Source organism: Maniola hyperantus, chromosome 19 (assembly GCF_902806685.2).
Source record: "Maniola hyperantus chromosome 19, iAphHyp1.2, whole genome shotgun sequence".
Lineage (NCBI taxonomy): Eukaryota > Metazoa > Arthropoda > Insecta > Lepidoptera > Nymphalidae > Maniola > Maniola hyperantus.
In genome coordinates, this window is record NC_048554.1 from 9,938,508 (window position 1) to 9,955,816 (window position 17,309).

The 17,309-nt window shown below is 35.6% G+C and overlaps 2 protein-coding genes across 2 annotated transcripts; one reads left to right on the forward strand and one right to left on the reverse strand.

Annotated features, from left to right (window-relative positions):
- The first annotated feature begins 315 nt into the window (after window positions 1–315).
- CSN4 (COP9 signalosome subunit 4) lies at window positions 316–10,121 on the forward strand. The gene is made up of 9 exons (XM_034978656.2): window positions 316–504; window positions 583–662; window positions 1,032–1,183; window positions 1,798–1,901; window positions 2,652–2,837; window positions 3,109–3,227; window positions 4,329–4,483; window positions 4,983–5,199; window positions 9,927–10,121. The coding sequence occupies exons 1-9, from the start codon at window positions 422–424 to the stop codon at window positions 10,058–10,060; spliced, it is 1,230 nt and encodes a 409-aa protein (XP_034834547.1). The 5' UTR covers window positions 316–421; the 3' UTR covers window positions 10,061–10,121.
- Window positions 10,122–11,376: 1,255 nt separating this feature from the next.
- On the reverse strand, window positions 11,377–16,550 carry LOC117991107 (voltage-dependent anion-selective channel-like). Its single transcript, XM_034978662.2, has 6 exons — window positions 16,383–16,550; window positions 15,519–15,677; window positions 14,821–14,984; window positions 14,040–14,267; window positions 12,466–12,674; window positions 11,377–11,698 (listed from the first exon to the last, which is right to left on the reverse strand). The coding sequence occupies exons 2-6, from the start codon at window positions 15,672–15,674 to the stop codon at window positions 11,607–11,609; spliced, it is 849 nt and encodes a 282-aa protein (XP_034834553.1). The 5' UTR covers window positions 15,675–15,677; window positions 16,383–16,550; the 3' UTR covers window positions 11,377–11,606.
- Window positions 16,551–17,309: the final 759 nt, after the last annotated feature.

Sequence of the window (17,309 nt, forward strand, 5' to 3'; positions counted from 1 at the left end):
GTTAGCGCCATATTTAAAGGTTACGTGTCCGTCTAAGTTTGTTGAAACAACCGGCCCTTAAGTAGGTACTGTGTAACCGCGTCTGAGATAGGGATCTCAGACATGGTTACACAGTAGGTACTTAAGTCTAGCTTTTTTATTCAGTCTACGCCAGCAGTTTTTTCTATATGTTGTTGGTCTGTGTTTTTCGGTCAGTTAGAATTTTTTGAATGCTCAATTATCCTATATGTTATTCTCTAGTAATATAGTAGATAATCTATGATGTTATTGGTCTGTGCTCAAAAGGGCTAGAACCCAAAACCGTAAAACCAGTTTAAAAAAATTGAATTTTTTTGTAGGTAGGTATTTTAATAATATTACCAATTATTACATATTTTAATGTTAATAAAACGAACCAACGCTACTTACCTATTAAATAATAATGCCGCTCAATCTACCTGGTGTACGCCAGTATTTAAGTGAGTTAAGGATTTGGGGTGGTTTACATAAAGATCAGGCTGAAAAGTAAGTGTTTAAATCAATCAAAATAGTCTGACATCCAAAACAAAAAATTATAAAAATAATAAAAGTATTCTATTTTAGGTACCGCAATGTATTACAGGAAATACTGAAAAACCCTGAAGGAGAAGTAGCTGAATGTTTGAAAGCTTTTGTGGAAGCAAGTAAGTATTACAAGCCATGTATATTTAAGGTTAGTTGAAGTTGTTGTTTTAGGGACGAAATTAAATAATGCTAGGCATGTGGTGTGGAATAGCAGTGATAGCCTAGTGGTTATAATGTCGGCCTTATATTCGGTAGGTCAGGCGTTCAATCCCTGGTACGCATCTCCTAACTTTTCGGAGATGTGTTCTAAGCAATTAAATTACAGTGAAGGAATACATCGTAAAGGAACCTGCATGCCTGAGAGAGAGTTCTCCATAGTGTTCTCAAGGGTGTGTGAAGTCTGCCAATCTGCACTGGCCTAGTGTCATAGTGTGGTGAACAATAGTGAGTGGGTTGATGATGATAAAAATGAAGGTTATTTATTTCAGTTGTAAATGAGAATGTAAGCTTGGTGATATCCCGGCAGCTTCTTACAGAGGTCAGCACACACTTGGCTCTGCTGCCAGACAGTGTATCACAGGAGGTCTCACACTTTGCCCTGGATGTGATACAACCAAGGGTCATATCATTTGAGGAACAGGTGAAGAGTTGATTTTTTGCTTGTATAATAATAATAAACTTTTTAAGACAAGAATTATTAGACTAATTTTAATTTTTATATCATTACTTTATTTTTTTATTTATTCGGATCAACAAACAGTAGCATGCAGTGCTTAGATAAAAACCTCTTTTAAAAAAAAATCACCCTCCAACTAAACAATAATTAAATTTAATTGCAATTGGGTTGAAATATCGATAATTAAAACAAAACTTAATCATGGTATGTACCCGTTATATACATTAAAATATGTCGTAAAACCATGAAATAAGCTTAAAATCATTAATTACACCAGTGACTGAACTATTTTTATCTATAAGGGCGGTTACACACTTATCTGATCGGAGTCCGTGAAAATATGTTCCGAAGTAGTCATAGAACTATTTGTATATGATAGCTTATGACATGACGTAGGTATTTTGTATATCCGTATTTTCACAGATTTGGATCAGATGAGTGTATGATCACTTTAAGTCTGTTCAAATATTTGGTATAGTTTTCTGACAAAATATTTTTTTTTAATTCAAATATTTACCTAGCTTATTTTGATTTGATTATTTTTTATTAAAAGTGTAAGATGTTGTTTATAATTTCAGGTTGCTAGCATCCGACAGCACCTGGCAGATATTTATGAGCGCAATCAAAACTGGAAGGAGGCTGCAAATGTGCTGGTGGGCATCCCTCTTGAGACAGGACAGAAGTATGAATATGAACATTTATTGATTTAAATAACTTTTTAGCGTTTAGACTATCGTAAGTGATTTCCATTGTATTACAGTGAGTTCCATGTATGATTAAACAGCTTTACTCACGTATTTCGCCGATGTTAGCCCAACTAGTTTCGAACCAGTGGCGTGCAGGTCATAGAGGCATAAATGCACTGCTTACCCCAGTTGTAATAGCTCAATGCTTATTTTTCATTATGACCTGCCAGTGAACAGTTTCCTACTTAACTAGTGCCTACCCTGACTTGAAACCCTGTGCACGCCACTGTTTCGAACCCATCCAGGTTCGAAACTAGTTGTGCTAACGTCGACGAAATACGTGAGTAAAGCCGTTTTTTCATACATGTATAATTTAAATAACTTTATTGCTTACATACATAACAAGAAAATATTATACACATTATGAAAGAAAGAAAGAAAAACGTTGATTTTTAAAATAGTGCCACCCATCACATGTATACCTAAGAGTTGGTTATCCCGGCGGTTCCTCCACTTGAGCATTAAATCCGAAATGCTTCAAGCAGAAGAAGCACCAGAATAAACTTTGTCATAAGTGGCACAACCCGAAAAAAGGTTCCAGCTCAGTATAAAGCTCTATGCCTTGATACACTAGCATACAGTAGTGAGCGACGCCACAGAACTATACTACCAACTGATACTACACAAAACTGAAACCAAAGGTCATCATTATCATTTAGTAATACAATAGTTTTACTAACTTTCAGACAATACTCAGTCGACTACAAACTAGAGACATACTTGAAGATTGCCCGCCTTTACTTAGAAGTTGACGACCCAGTGCAAGCGGAGGCCTATGTGAACAGGGCGTCGCTGTTGCAAGCGGAGACTACTAATGAACAATTACAGATATATTATAAAGTGTGTTATGCCAGAGTATTGGATTATAGAAGGTATGTTACTCAGTTCATACTTGAAATACATTACAGGCTTATGATAAGGCTGACATTAGGGTTATTACTGTTACCTAATTTAGAATTCTTTAGCTGTTTTGTTTGACGGCCTATCCCTATTGGATGGCCATCCAATACACATTGCAATAGTGATTATATTATTGCATGGCTTTATGCATCGTATTCTATGGTAACACTTCATTACACATCTCTACTTTGCTATTATATCTTAGAATAACTTTACAAGCAAACTTATAAAAAAATGTTTCAGGAAATTCATAGAAGCAGCGCAGAGGTACAATGAACTGTCATATCGCAACATCATACACGATGACGAGAGAATGACATGCCTCCGAAACGCGCTCATTTGCACAGTGTTGGCTTCCGCAGGTAGGCCCTAAACCTCGCTCTGCGTTGTATTCCTCAGCCCTGAGGCACAGTTCACGACAGTTAGGGAACAAAACGTCGAGGCTATGACGTCATTGGCAGGCGTCAAATAATGTACATCGACCTTTAGAAAGAGGTTCCGGCTTTGTAGAGTGTTGTCTCTGTCACCCATACCTATGTGATGTTTTGTTGGTCTCAAAGACAGAGACAATCTTCTTCTTAAATATATAAAAGGAAAAGGTGACTAACTAATCTATCAACGCACAGCTCAAACTACTGGTCGGATCGGGCTGAAATTTGGCATGCAGATAGCTATTATGACGCAGGTATCTGCTAAGAAAGGATTTTTGTAAATTCAACCCCTAAGGGGGTGAAATAGGAGTTTGAAATTTGTGTAGTCTACGCGGACGAAGTCGCGAGCATAACCTAGTGCTCTACAAAACCGCTATCACTTTCTAAAGCTCGATGTACATTTGACGCAGGTAGCCCTAAAGTAGCCCAATTTTTCTTTGATTTTACATCACTATAGCCTAATGATATATCATCGATTCAGGATCAAACCGAGAGTTCCCTCACTCTTGTTCACACTTTTTGAGGGATAATGGGATTCGAATCACCCTATACACTGCCTGTAGAAGTGTATAGGGTGACTTTAGCTAAGTTTGTTGTGGGCTCTTCTCAGACCTGGGTGCGTTTGGAACCCTCGTAGCTTTAGTTTTAAGTACGTATTAATAATCACCACTATATCATATCATCTTACAAATAAAAATTTATGACAATCAGGAAGCGTAAAATTTTACCAATCCATACTAATATTATAAATGCGAAAGTGTGTCTGTCTGTCTGTCTGCTAGCTTTTCACGGCTCAACCGTTTAACCTATTTTGACGAAATTTGGTACAGAGGTAGCTTGCAACCCGGGGAAGGACATAGGCTACTTTTTATCCCGGAAAATTTAAGAGTTCCCACAGGATTTTTAAAAACCTAAATCCACGCGTACGAAGTACGGGCATCAGCTAGTTCTAAATAAATAATTTGAGTTTGAGTCTAACAATATCCTATACATTGTTTTCATGTATATTTATTTTAATTGTTTAATGTGTAGGGCAGCAACGCTCGCGGATGCTGGCGACGCTGTTCAAGGACGAGCGCTGCCAGCAGCTGCCCGCCTACTCCATCCTGGAGAAGATGTACCTCGACCGCATCATCCGCCGCGCGGAGCTTCACGAGTTCGAGGCCCTGATGCAGACTCATCAGAAGGTCACATTCATTCCCATCGTATTAACTCACAAATTATTATTACACTAGCTGATGCCCGCGACTTACCGCGTGGATTTACATTTTTCAAAATCCCGCGGGAACTCTTTGATTTTCCGGGATAAAAAGTAGCCTATGTGTTAATCCAGGGTATAATCTATCTCCATTCCCAGTTTCATCCAAATCCGTTCAGCCGTTTTTGCGTGATTGAGTAACAAACATCCAAACATCCACAAATATTAGTAGGAAGTAAGATCACTACATTACAGTTGAACAACAGTAAAGTTTCAACAGTTTTTATTCAGTGTTTTGCTCCTCCTGTAAAATTTTATTATGTGTAATTTCACACTTGCGTTTGTCATCATATGAACTCCTATAGGATCCTACATCCAAAATGAAAAGAAACAGGTATTCACAAGAAACTAAAGGCATGACCTTGAATATAAGAACACATATTTTGAGTATATTAACCTGGAAATTAAATAAAAGTAATATTCGGTAGGCGTCCACACCGGACGGCTCAACGATACTAGACCGTGCAGTGTTCGAGCACAACTTGCTGTCGGCCAGCAAGCTGTACAACAACATCACGTTCGAGGAGCTCGGCGCGTTGTTGGAGACGCCGCCCGCGCGCGCCGAGCGCATCGCCTCGCACATGATCAGCGAGGGGCGGATGAATGGCTACATCGACCAGATTAGCGCTGTCGTCCATTTTGAGAGTAAGTACGAGGTTATTACAGTTCATCACTTGAAATAATAAGTGAGGCCTTTTGCAGCTGAAAATTTTCTGATAAGAAACCAGAAATTTACGCGGACGAAGTCGCGTTTGTGAGAGATTTTGTATAAATAAGAGAAGTTAAGACAGTGGGCTTTAATAGTGATGATAAATTAAATCCAATGATTACTAATGAAAGTTATCATTTATCAATTATTTGTCAGGTAAGGCCAAATACTAAGTAATTAAAAATCAAGCAAAGCATCTGCTGTATTATTTCAAAGTAAGAATCCTAATCATCTAAACAGGCTTCTATAATAATTAGAAGCTAACAACCTAGTGTTTACTTTTATCTCAATGTATAAAATAAATAGCACAAGAGGGTAGGTGATAAATACAGAAGTAAAACCAACCAAGTCGAATAATAACTGAATTGTATTTGTTCAGCATTGATCTATTTCTATTAAAATGAATCTACCACCCATTTCGCTAAGGTGTTTAGTCATGGAGAAGAAAGGGCAAAGAAACTCCATAACACACATCTTTTAAAACATGAGAACGTTGAGTAAAGTAGTAGGTACATATTTGGTACACAGTTACAACAGGTAACCTACAAAAGGCAAATGATTACATTACATTATAATACAATATAAGAATACTTAACTTCAGTAAGGTCCGCTGTGTTTGCTCTGGGCTGTCGATACAAGACTGTCCCCTCTCTGTCGAGGTAGGGTACTTTTATAACACTGCCATCGCAAACAAGGCGGATATCGACTATCACATGATCTTAATATTAATCATTATTTATTTTAGGTTTGTTGACAAAAGGTATGTTGACACGCCCAATTTACAATAATAAAATCAGTGACATTGATGGTCTACATATTAATAATTTACAATAATAATAAGCGACTTAAATTGTCAGTTTACACAACATTATTATTTCACATAATAGCTATTGCCAACTGTATGTTGACAATAGCTTAATATAATGTCACTCTTAGTATATTGACAATATTTAATTTACAATGAATAATTAGTGACATGTATTGATAATTTATATAATATTATTTTTCATATTTTCATATTCCTAGATACCAAATTAAACAAGAATAAACAATAATAGTTTTACACTATTGTATTGTATGATGACAGCAAGAAACTAGGAACATTGACATTGTATCCGGAAACGGAATAACGATTCTGTTTTAAACATCACAACAAACATTTACTTCAGACTCCCAAGTTTATGATTAGATGAATTTTAGCATAATAATTATGTATCCAATTTTGTCGTAATATAACACGGCCATACTGACAAGTACTTCGCTCCCGAAGTACATAGGGAAATACGGAGAGAAAGGAAAAAAAAATCCTTATGTTTTGTTTTTTTTTTTTTTTTAATACCATTCGGCAATAATAACATTTGTCCCTTTTAGGATTAAAAACTCTTGTCCCGTTTGGGAATCTCAACGTTTGTCTCATTCGGGAATCTCAAAATATTTATTTTTATTATTTATTACCGTTATAAATTTACTATAATATGTATTTATTATTACATTTACCATATTTATTTATTTTATTTTTAATTTATTTACTTTTATTATTATCAATATTTGTTCCATTCGGAAATCTCAAGCTCGTCCCATTCGGGAATCTCGATATTTAGTTCCATTCGGAAATCTCAAGCTCGTCCCATTCGGGAATCTCGATATTTAGTTCCATTCGGAAATCTCAAGCTCGTCCCATTCGGGAATCTCGATATTTAGTTCCATTCGGAAATCTCAAGCTCGTCCCATTCGGGAATCTCGATATTTAGTTCCATTCGGAAATCTCAAGCTCGTCCCATTCGGGAATCTCGATATGTGTTCCTTTCGGAAATCTCTCAGTTCGTTCCTTTCGGAAATCTCTCAAGTTTTGTTTTTTTTTTTTTTTTGTTTTTTTTTTTTGTCCCATTGGGAGTCTTAACATTTTGTCCCATTGGGAGTCTTAACATTTGTCACATAGTGAGTCTTAACATTTTGTCCCATTGGGAGTCTTAACATTTTGTCACATAGTGAGTCTTAACATTTTGTCACATAGTGAGTCTTAACATTTTGTCACATAGTGAGTCTTAACATTTTGTCCCATTGGGAGTCTTAACATTTTGTCACAATATAGTGAGTCGTAACATTTTGTCCCATTGAACTTTTTGTCACATGGTGAGTCTTAACATTTTGTCCCATTGGGAGTCTTAACATTTTGCCACATAGTAAGTCTTAACATTTTGTAAATTTTTTTTTTTTTTTCTTTTTCTTTTTTTTTTTTCTTTTCCCTTTCCTTCCTCTCCGTTCTCCTTCTGTCATTTAGCATAAATTATTAGTATGTTTTATTATAATTCGGCCATCTTGATAAGTACTTCGTTCCCGAAGTACATAGGAAAATAGAAAACTGCAGCCCGTGAAATTAAATCAACTACGGCAACAAAAGCACCGACACAAAAAAAATAAGATTGTGCCATTCGCAAAACAAAATTCAATGATTCAATGTCAATGTTACTGTCATAAAAACTAGGATAGACGTCAGACCGAAATTAGAGTAATGTCTTATAAACAAGTGTAGTGTATGCAAACCAACTCAAAACAAGAATAAATTGATAACACGTAACGTAGGTATTTATAAAATTAAAATGTTCTGATAGCATTACTGAACAGAAAAAACTTGAGCAGGTAATCTGCCTTACGTTGCTAAAAAAGTAATTTAGTTAAATAATAAAAGTTACTTGAATGGACCATCTCTTTTGTGTTGTTTTAAGAGAAGAAAAATGGTCGAGTTATTTTAAGAAGCAAAATAAATAAATAAATATAGTTTATGTTTAAGTTACATAAATCAGAATAAGGTAATTTCTTCAAGTTTCGAGTTGTAAGTACGATGCAATTTCTCAAAAGCAAACCTGATTTGATTATTATTATTGTTTCGGTATATCATAACTTTCTAAATGATTTCACATTGTTATATACTTTATCAAAAACCGTTCGGCCAATCTGACCTCTAACTAGACTTATTCTTATCCAAATAAATTATACCACAAACACGTGGTTTAACGTTAAAAGTTGCACAAAGTTCACTTTAAAGCAGCACATAATTACACTTCACTTATCTTTCAAAATTGAAGCGACGTTCTAACCAAAGGTGCCACACGAGCACCAAGTGCCGATGACAAAAGCGCTGCAGGGTGCTTTGGGATCATCGGACACGAACACCACGTGCCACCGACGACAGGTGGCAGCCTGTCGCTTCGAGGAGAGGCCACATCCACGATTACTGAAAGCATTTGAAAAGTATTAGTATTGCGACAAGAAAAGAATTATCGTATCCCACTTCTGATGTGAGAGATTTTGTATAAATAAGAGAAGTTAAGACAGTGGGCTTTAATAGTGATGATAAATTAAATCCAATGATTACTAATGAAAGTTATCATTTATCAATTATTTGTCAGGTAAGGCCAAATACTAAGTAATTAAAAATCAAGCAAAGCATCTGCTGTATTATTTCAAAGTAAGAATCCTAATCATCTAAACAGGCTTCTATAATAATTAGAAGCTAACAACCTAGTGTTTACTTTTATCTCAATGTATAAAATAAATAGCACAAGAGGGTAGGTGATAAATACAGAAGTAAAACCAACCAAGTCGAATAATAACTGAATTGTATTTGTTCAGCATTGATCTATTTCTATTAAAATGAATCTACCACCCATTTCGCTAAGGTGTTTAGTCATGGAGAAGAAAGGGCAAAGAAACTCCATAACACACATCTTTTAAAACATGAGAACGTTGAGTAAAGTAGTAGGTACATATTTGGTACACAGTTACAACAGGTAACCTACAAAAGGCAAATGATTACATTACATTATAATACAATATAAGAATACTTAACTTCAGTAAGGTCCGCTGTGTTTGCTCTGGGCTGTCGATACAAGACTGTCCCCTCTCTGTCGAGGTAGGGTACTTTTATAACACTGCCATCGCAAACAAGGCGGATATCGACTATCACATGATCTTAATATTAATCATTATTTATTTTAGGTTTGTTGACAAAAGGTATGTTGACACGCCCAATTTACAATAATAAAATCAGTGACATTGATGGTCTACATATTAATAATTTACAATAATAATAAGCGACTTAAATTGTCAGTTTACACAACATTATTATTTCACATAATAGCTATTGCCAACTGTATGTTGACAATAGCTTAATATAATGTCACTCTTAGTATATTGACAATATTTAATTTACAATGAATAATTAGTGACATGTATTGATAATTTATATAATATTATTTTTCATATTTTCATATTCCTAGATACCAAATTAAACAAGAATAAACAATAATAGTTTTACACTATTGTATTGTATGATGACAGCAAGAAACTAGGAACATTGACATTGTATCCGGAAACGGAATAACGATTCTGTTTTAAACATCACAACAAACATTTACTTCAGACTCCCAAGTTTATGATTAGATGAATTTTAGCATAATAATTATGTATCCAATTTTGTCGTAATATAACACGTTCAACTGCTAGTAATATATAAAAAACAAAAATTTTAAAAAAGAAACATCTAAATCGGAGCTGTTTCTGAGGACTTCCGACGAAAAGGCTTCATTGACTCCAGTAATAGTAGTGGACTCAAAACACTAGTCTTGAGTAATAACCATGATAATATTTTGGTTTTCCCCAGCACGCGAGATCTTACCGCAATGGGACAAGCAAATCCAAAGTCTGTGCTACCAAGTCAACGGTCTCATTGAGAAGATCGCGGCGGCCGAACCGGAGTGGATGGCCAAACTGATGGAAGAAGAGATGATTCAGTAACTTGTGCATTAAAATAAACTATAGGCTTACTAACTAATAAACTTACTTTTTAATATCTCCATCTAGTTATTTTCCTTTATTACCTACTAGCTGACCCCCGCGGCTTCGCCCGCGTAGATTTAGGTTTTTAAAGATCCCGTATAGCCCATGTCACTCAGGAATAATGTAGCTTTCTACTGGTGAAAGAATTTTTAAAATCGATTCAGTAGTTCCAAAGATTACCCCCTACAGACTAACTTAACGCCATTACCTCTTTATATAATAGTATAGATATACCCAAAATATTTATTCATGCATCCTTTATACTATGAGATCGGATTCAGGTATGCCGATGGGGCGAGCAGGCGGTTTGGTTTCAATTTTCCGGGATAAAAGTAACCTATGCGTTTCTAGGATGCGAGATATCTCGATACCGAATAGATGATCTTAGTCCGCGTGGATTTAGGTTTGAATCGCTGGGAACTCTTGAATTTTCCTGGACGAAGCCTGTGCTTCCTCGGATATAAGCTGTCTTTGTACCAAATTTTGCCAAGAGGTGAACAGATAGGCCGTGAAAAGCTAGCAGACAAACAGATGAGCACTTTCGCAAATAGTTATTACTTAGTATAGATGTGAGGCAAGTCTGACGTATGCGCGAGGCCTTTCAATTAGCGAATTTTTGAATTGGTATGGGTAAGTTTCATAACTTTCATCAAAATCAGTTCAGTCATTACGTTGCATTTATTATGCATCACATCCACTTTCGCACTTAAAAAATCAATACGAACAATATGAAAAAAAGTTTATTTTCACAATCTTATGAAGAAATAGAATACTATGAAAGCATGAATTATGCACTAAGTACTTATTAGCACTAAACTGTTCTATAGGATAAAATAGGAATAAATCGTGATATAGGATAAGCAAATAGGAACAAATCGTAATAGGGTTTGTTATCACAATGAAATAAAAACAAAATATTATATTGATTCCAACAGACTATTCATTTAATTCTCAATCAATCAATAGTATACACACTGTAGGTGTATTATTTACAAGATGATACAGATAGTAAATTAGTTATTTTAAATAAAATTCGCAACAAATGGTGACAGGCGCGCATGCTTCGAACATGTACAAAGGGAACGCTACGATTAAGAAAAGCGCTACATACTGATTTCGAAAAGTTATTTTGAAAATACCCCCCATGTTCTCAGAAATTAATGACTAATTTTCTGCGATTTACTTCACTTCCATCTTCTTAAACTCTTCAGTTTAAATTTCAAGTACTAAAAATACTTGCATTGGGTTAGAAGTCAAGTCATTGAAAATTTATAGTCAAATGGGGGTATTTTTAAAATAACCGTGTACAGTGAACTGCGCTTAATAGGTGCATTTGCACCCAACATGGTAAAAGAATTAAGGTCGCGTTAGACGGACAAAATACTGTTTAGTAAGAGACACTTGGAAAGTATGATTTTATGTGATACATACGCTTTCACAATATAACAGTTAAGTGGTGTTATGTAATATCTACATATCTATAAGCTGGCGGCTAAGTAAATGCCTAGGGCTCGAGCTCTAGGGCGACGCCCACTTTGTGTCCGCCGGCGTTGAAGTTCTGTCCGTCGATGGCTGCAGACAGGGTCAAGGTAACGCCTGCAAAAAATAAGTTCATATTAATATTTGACAGATTAAAACTTTGAAAATAACACAGATGTTTTATATCCTCTCTATGCAAACATAAAACTGTGTGTAACACAAATCCAAATTTAAGTGATATAGTTAAACTAGGGACAAATCATGCCAAAACATGAGATTATGATTTTATTACAAGATGTGATTGTTATCAAGTGTGATAAAATATATATGTTTGTTGCTATGCTATATTATACTCATACTTGTTTTGGCATCTAGTACATACGCGCGAACTTATTATTTATAAACGATATTAGTTGGCCATTTTTAGATCATTTTTGTTCGTAGCTTAATGTACAGTACCCGGCAGAAAATATTGTACATCAACCTTTAGAAAGAGATAGCGGTTTTGTAGAGCGTTGTCTCTGTTGTAGAGACCGACAAAACGTCACATAGGTATGACTGACAGAGATAACGCTCTACGAAGCTGAAATCTCTTTCTTATAGTCGACGTACAATATTTCGTGCTGGCTACTGTAAGCAACACTTTTTAAACAATGCATTGGGAATGGACATCAAAATACATTTTACAAAAAAACTGACCTTTATAAAGATGTAGGATTGAGATTTTTAGTTAGTTTTTAGTTTGATAGTTAAAACCAATACTTTCGCAGTTGGCCACTTTTTAGAAATAAGACGGTAGCGGTGTTGCTGTAAAATAACTCTGATCACCGTTACATGTAGATATTGTTGTATGTAGAGACAAACTACGTAAAGTGGTCCATTACCTGGACGCAGCTTCTGCTGGTAGCCCAGGCCGACGAGCGACTTGTTGTTGATCTTGGCGTGCAGCGACGCGTCCGCGTCCAGCGCGAACTTGGCGCCCACGCCGAACAGCGTGTCGGCCGAGCCCGACGTCCACTTCATGCTCACGCCGCACTCCAGCTTGTCCGACACCTTCTGGTAGATGGAGCCGCCGAACTCCTTGCCGTTATCACTGTTGGATAAACACAAACAGTCATATCATCATCATCGTTGTCAAAGATGTCACAGTCTTAGACCGTCTGAATCCAACCGCTTCCTGCGACTAGATAATGTTTTTTATACTCCTAGTGGGTGGTAGTTCAGGGCCATTCTAACACCTTGGGACCCAATAACTATCGGTTTTTCGAACAAACGTGCTCTGCCCATTGCGAGTTCAGCTCTGCAACACATTGCATGAAGTCTTAGGTGAATAAAAACCAGCTCAGATTACTGATTTTATTTTTTATTTTATTTATTAAATTAACTAACGGCTACTTACACTAATACATTAAAAAAAAAACTTAGTTCTGAAAATATTACTTACTAAGTGCAGTCGCCAATTATAAGTTAATACAACATTTACAAACATATTATGTGACAAAATAAAAAAAGAAACATCAATAAGATTACAGATAATACTTCCTACTCAAGACTTCCAATATGCAAAGATATTTTCCCGAAACTTATACAAAAAGTCAGAATTAATGTCAATGACATGATTATGATTAGTACTTGCTTTGTAAAGATAGGCAGGCTTAAAATCCATCTTTATCCATACTAATATTATAAATGCGAAAGTGAGTCTGTCTGATAGCCTTTCACGGCCCATCCGTTCAACCGATTGACGAAATTTGGTACAGCGATAGCTTGCATCCTGAGGAAGGACATAGGCAACTTTTTATCCAAGGAAATCAAAGAGTTTTTAAAAACCTAAATCCATGCGGATGAAGTCGCGGGCATCGTCTAGTCAATCTACATGTGAAACTTGTACTACATTATGTAACAACTAACATTCAATCAATACATTCACAGTTCAGTCAAGTTTCACAGACAAGGGTACGTTTTTAAGTTCGCCGGAATGGGAGAGTAGATTTATTAATGAGGCTAGTTTTTACGTACTAACAAGTTAATCAACTCATTATTAGTATAAATACCAAGATTTATCACGTTCGGGTCTAGGGCTCTTAAACCATTCTCATTCTGAGACCTGGCGATGGGTTGAGAATTGAGATGAATGAATGATGATAATAATGATGAACAAAAATTTGTTCAAAGTTCCATAGCACAGGGAATCCTAGTTTGGGGGCCATGAACTTTGCTCGAAGTCCCGCAAATTGCTATCAATTTCATGCTGGCAAGATGCGCTGGAACTATGTCTCATTAACATCGAAATTACGTCACTTTGACGTCATTTGACGTATATTTAGGTAAAAATATACCATCAGCTCGAAACTTCAGTCTAGTACTGACGTCACTGAAATTACGGCCACGCGCATTAGCAATTTGCAGGACTTATACCAGGTTTACCTTGTGCATTTAAATAAAAAGGTACACTTACACATTGGTGTGGAGGGCAAAGTCATTGGTCTGGTAGCCAAAAGCAAAGTTGTTCTTGGCGAACTTTGCCTTCTGTGTGTCAAACTGTGTGTGTGCTCCGGCCAGCCAGCCCTGGTACTTCAATACGGCTGCTACGTCCACAATAGGTCCCGCCAGGTCAAGGTCTAGGTTAGTGTTGACAGCTACAGTCTCATTTGCAAAGGATGTCTTGAGTTTACCAGTCTTGCTTCTGCAAAGTAAGATATACATGAAACCAACTACATATTAGGATAGTAAGGATTTATTAAGTGTTTGTAACAGTAAGTGTAATATTTTTTTTTCTGCTGTCTTTCATCTAAAAAACTGCAAAACATATTTATAATTAGAAATTTAGAAAAACCGACATTTCCAAAAATTTGGCTACCTAGAACCAAACTAAAAACTTTGGTCCTACTCAGCAGTCTTGTATTTTTCTAAATTAGTTATTAAAAGATCATTCATTTTTTTGAACAAACCAAAAACAACTTTTTGCAGTTAACTACTTTTCATGATTCCGTACCGCGGTCCATCTGTCTGTCAGTTGATTCGTACTTTAGGTATAGGATGGCAGTTTTGTACAGAACGCTCCAGAAAATATTGTACATCAACCGTTAGAAAGATAGCGGCGTATTCGTAGAGCGTTGTCTCTGTCATTGAAACCGACAAAACGTCACATAGGTACACTCTACAAAGCCGAAATCTCATTCTAAATGTTGATGGAAAGGATATTTCCTGCCGGCTACTGTATATCAGTTATTACTTACCCAGTCTGAGGTGCAAATGTGCCCTCAAGTGTGACCTTGAGTCCAGCAGCAATCTTATCCTGGATGGTGATGTCTGTGGCGAGAGTGTTGTCCGTGTTCCACTTCTCTGTGAACGTCAGACCGTAGTCTTTTACCGCATATTTCGACGAAAGGCTGCCGAAAACCTGCATAAGAACATAAGTATGGATTTTCTGCTCGAACTAGGTTTGTATGTCAAGGCTTGAATACATACAAATAGATCTTGTAGTGTTTACTAGTAAGTAGTAATATTGTCCATTCTGTGGCTATAATATAATAAGAGCAACATTTATACACAGTACCTGGCAGGAAAAGAGATAAGTTTGATGTGCAATCTTGCCTGCCTTTTCTACTGTACAATACTTTCTATGCACACTTACTAAGTTACTAGATGATATTACTTTGTCTGCATGGATTTAGTTTTTTTTTCTTATATTTAATTTTTTGGGATAAAAAATAGTGTTCTATGTTGATCTCTGAGATGCACTCGAGAGGATAGGCTATGAAAAAATGGAAATTCTTCTTCCAAATAATACTCGTAAGATAAATGATAATTCAAAGATTATGTTTTCATACAAAAAGTAAATAAAGCTGACATGACCTTGTGAGATTTCATAATTATTTCATAATAATCATAATATTTGTTCATATACTTATTATGTAAATAAATAATATTCTACCTTTCCACTTTCTTGGTTGGAGGTGATGCCACTGCTGAACTCAACACCAGACTCACTCTTGGTCTTCAGGTCGAGTTTGAACACTCCGAAATGGTAACCCTTTGAGAAAACATCACTGGACTTCTTTCCCAAATCGGCATAGTATGGGGGAGCCATTCCCTGAAAAATACCTCAAATTTAGTTCATTGTATGTTCAGAACTCATGTAAATTGCTAAACTAATAAGATAATCCTAACGTCGCGACTACGATATGCGAAGCCCGTTTAACTATTACGAGCGTCAGAAGCCATTGAACTCCTTTGAAAATTGAAATGTTTCATATAAATGTGTTCATCCCCCAATTTCCCGAAACTCAAGTGGCAGAACAAAGCAGTCGGTGCCAGCTGTGTCAGGGTCAACAAATTCGCATTACTCTATTTAAAAGCCACATTAGAATACAGGGTTACATAACACATGCAAGGATTATAACAGCCATTATGCAAATCCTTACTGTACTGGGAACTTCGAATTTCCTTAACCTTACGACCTAAAATCGTTTATCTATGATGACCGTAAACTTGACCTTTGCCAAAATGGCCTAAAATAGGTTTCCAGAGGCTTTAATCATACGCTAACGAGGTCCCCATAACATGGCAAAAAATCTTGAACTATGCAAGTTTTGGCCGTAAAACAACTACGACATGAATGAAACATTATAAATAACATTTCTATTGTCTTTATATTGCGTATTTAGACTAAAATAATAAATAAATCACGTGTGTGACGTAGGTAGTTCTCCGGCTAGTGAACAATTTTGCTAACCTAAGAATTTTACAACTTTTTAAAAATGAAACCTGTGACAAATATGAAAGCTTAAATACTCACTGTAGCTTATATTATTACACTTATCGAAATAAGATATGTAGAATTCAGAGAATTCTTGGCAGTAACTTCACCTCCTGCACCGCACCACAAGACAATTCTGAATTTCTGATTAGCAAAAATGTCAGCAAGAGGGCGTTCTCACACCGGATGTAACGTTATTGACATAATTTGCAACAATCTTTTAATTTCACGAAATAAATGATCATATTGACTTACAAATCAAAATATTCAGTTAATAATATTTTAAATAAAAATGTTTTAAGCAATATTGATTAAATATTTTTTGTAACTCAAGAAAGTTATTATATAATTTAAAATTCAACTTGACCGATATGTGATGCAGCAACTTCATGCGCAAAGCAAAAACCCAAGTTTTATCAATACACCAACAAAATAATATCGCTCTCTAATTCTGTAACTAATTTCTAACACATTATTTACTAGTAATATTTTTTTAAATTTTTTAAATACTTAAATAAATACTAATTATTAAATAATCGAGTGATAAAACAATCAACAAAGAAGATTCATTCATTACCGCAGACGAAAGACAGATCGTTCGTCGTTCCCGCGAAGTTTAAACAACGCACGTCTTACCAATATTTTTTAAAGTCTATTTAAATAACTTGCTAATCATTTTCGCTGTTTTTGCTTCACAAGTTGCTTAAACCTTAATAACAGCAATAATTGCTGTTATTACATAGTTACTATTAAGCTTTTAGTAGGCTTAGATGGATACAAAGTAGATTATCTACTAAGAAACTAGCAGATTGCAAAACACTTTGAAAAATGCCTATTTTTTTATTTGCGATTAAATATAATTTGTTGATTATTTTATCTTTTTAGACTTATACACCTACCTATTGATTACTATTAGGTACAATTTTAAATTATTAAACCTACCGGACAACATGGTAGTTTTTGCAT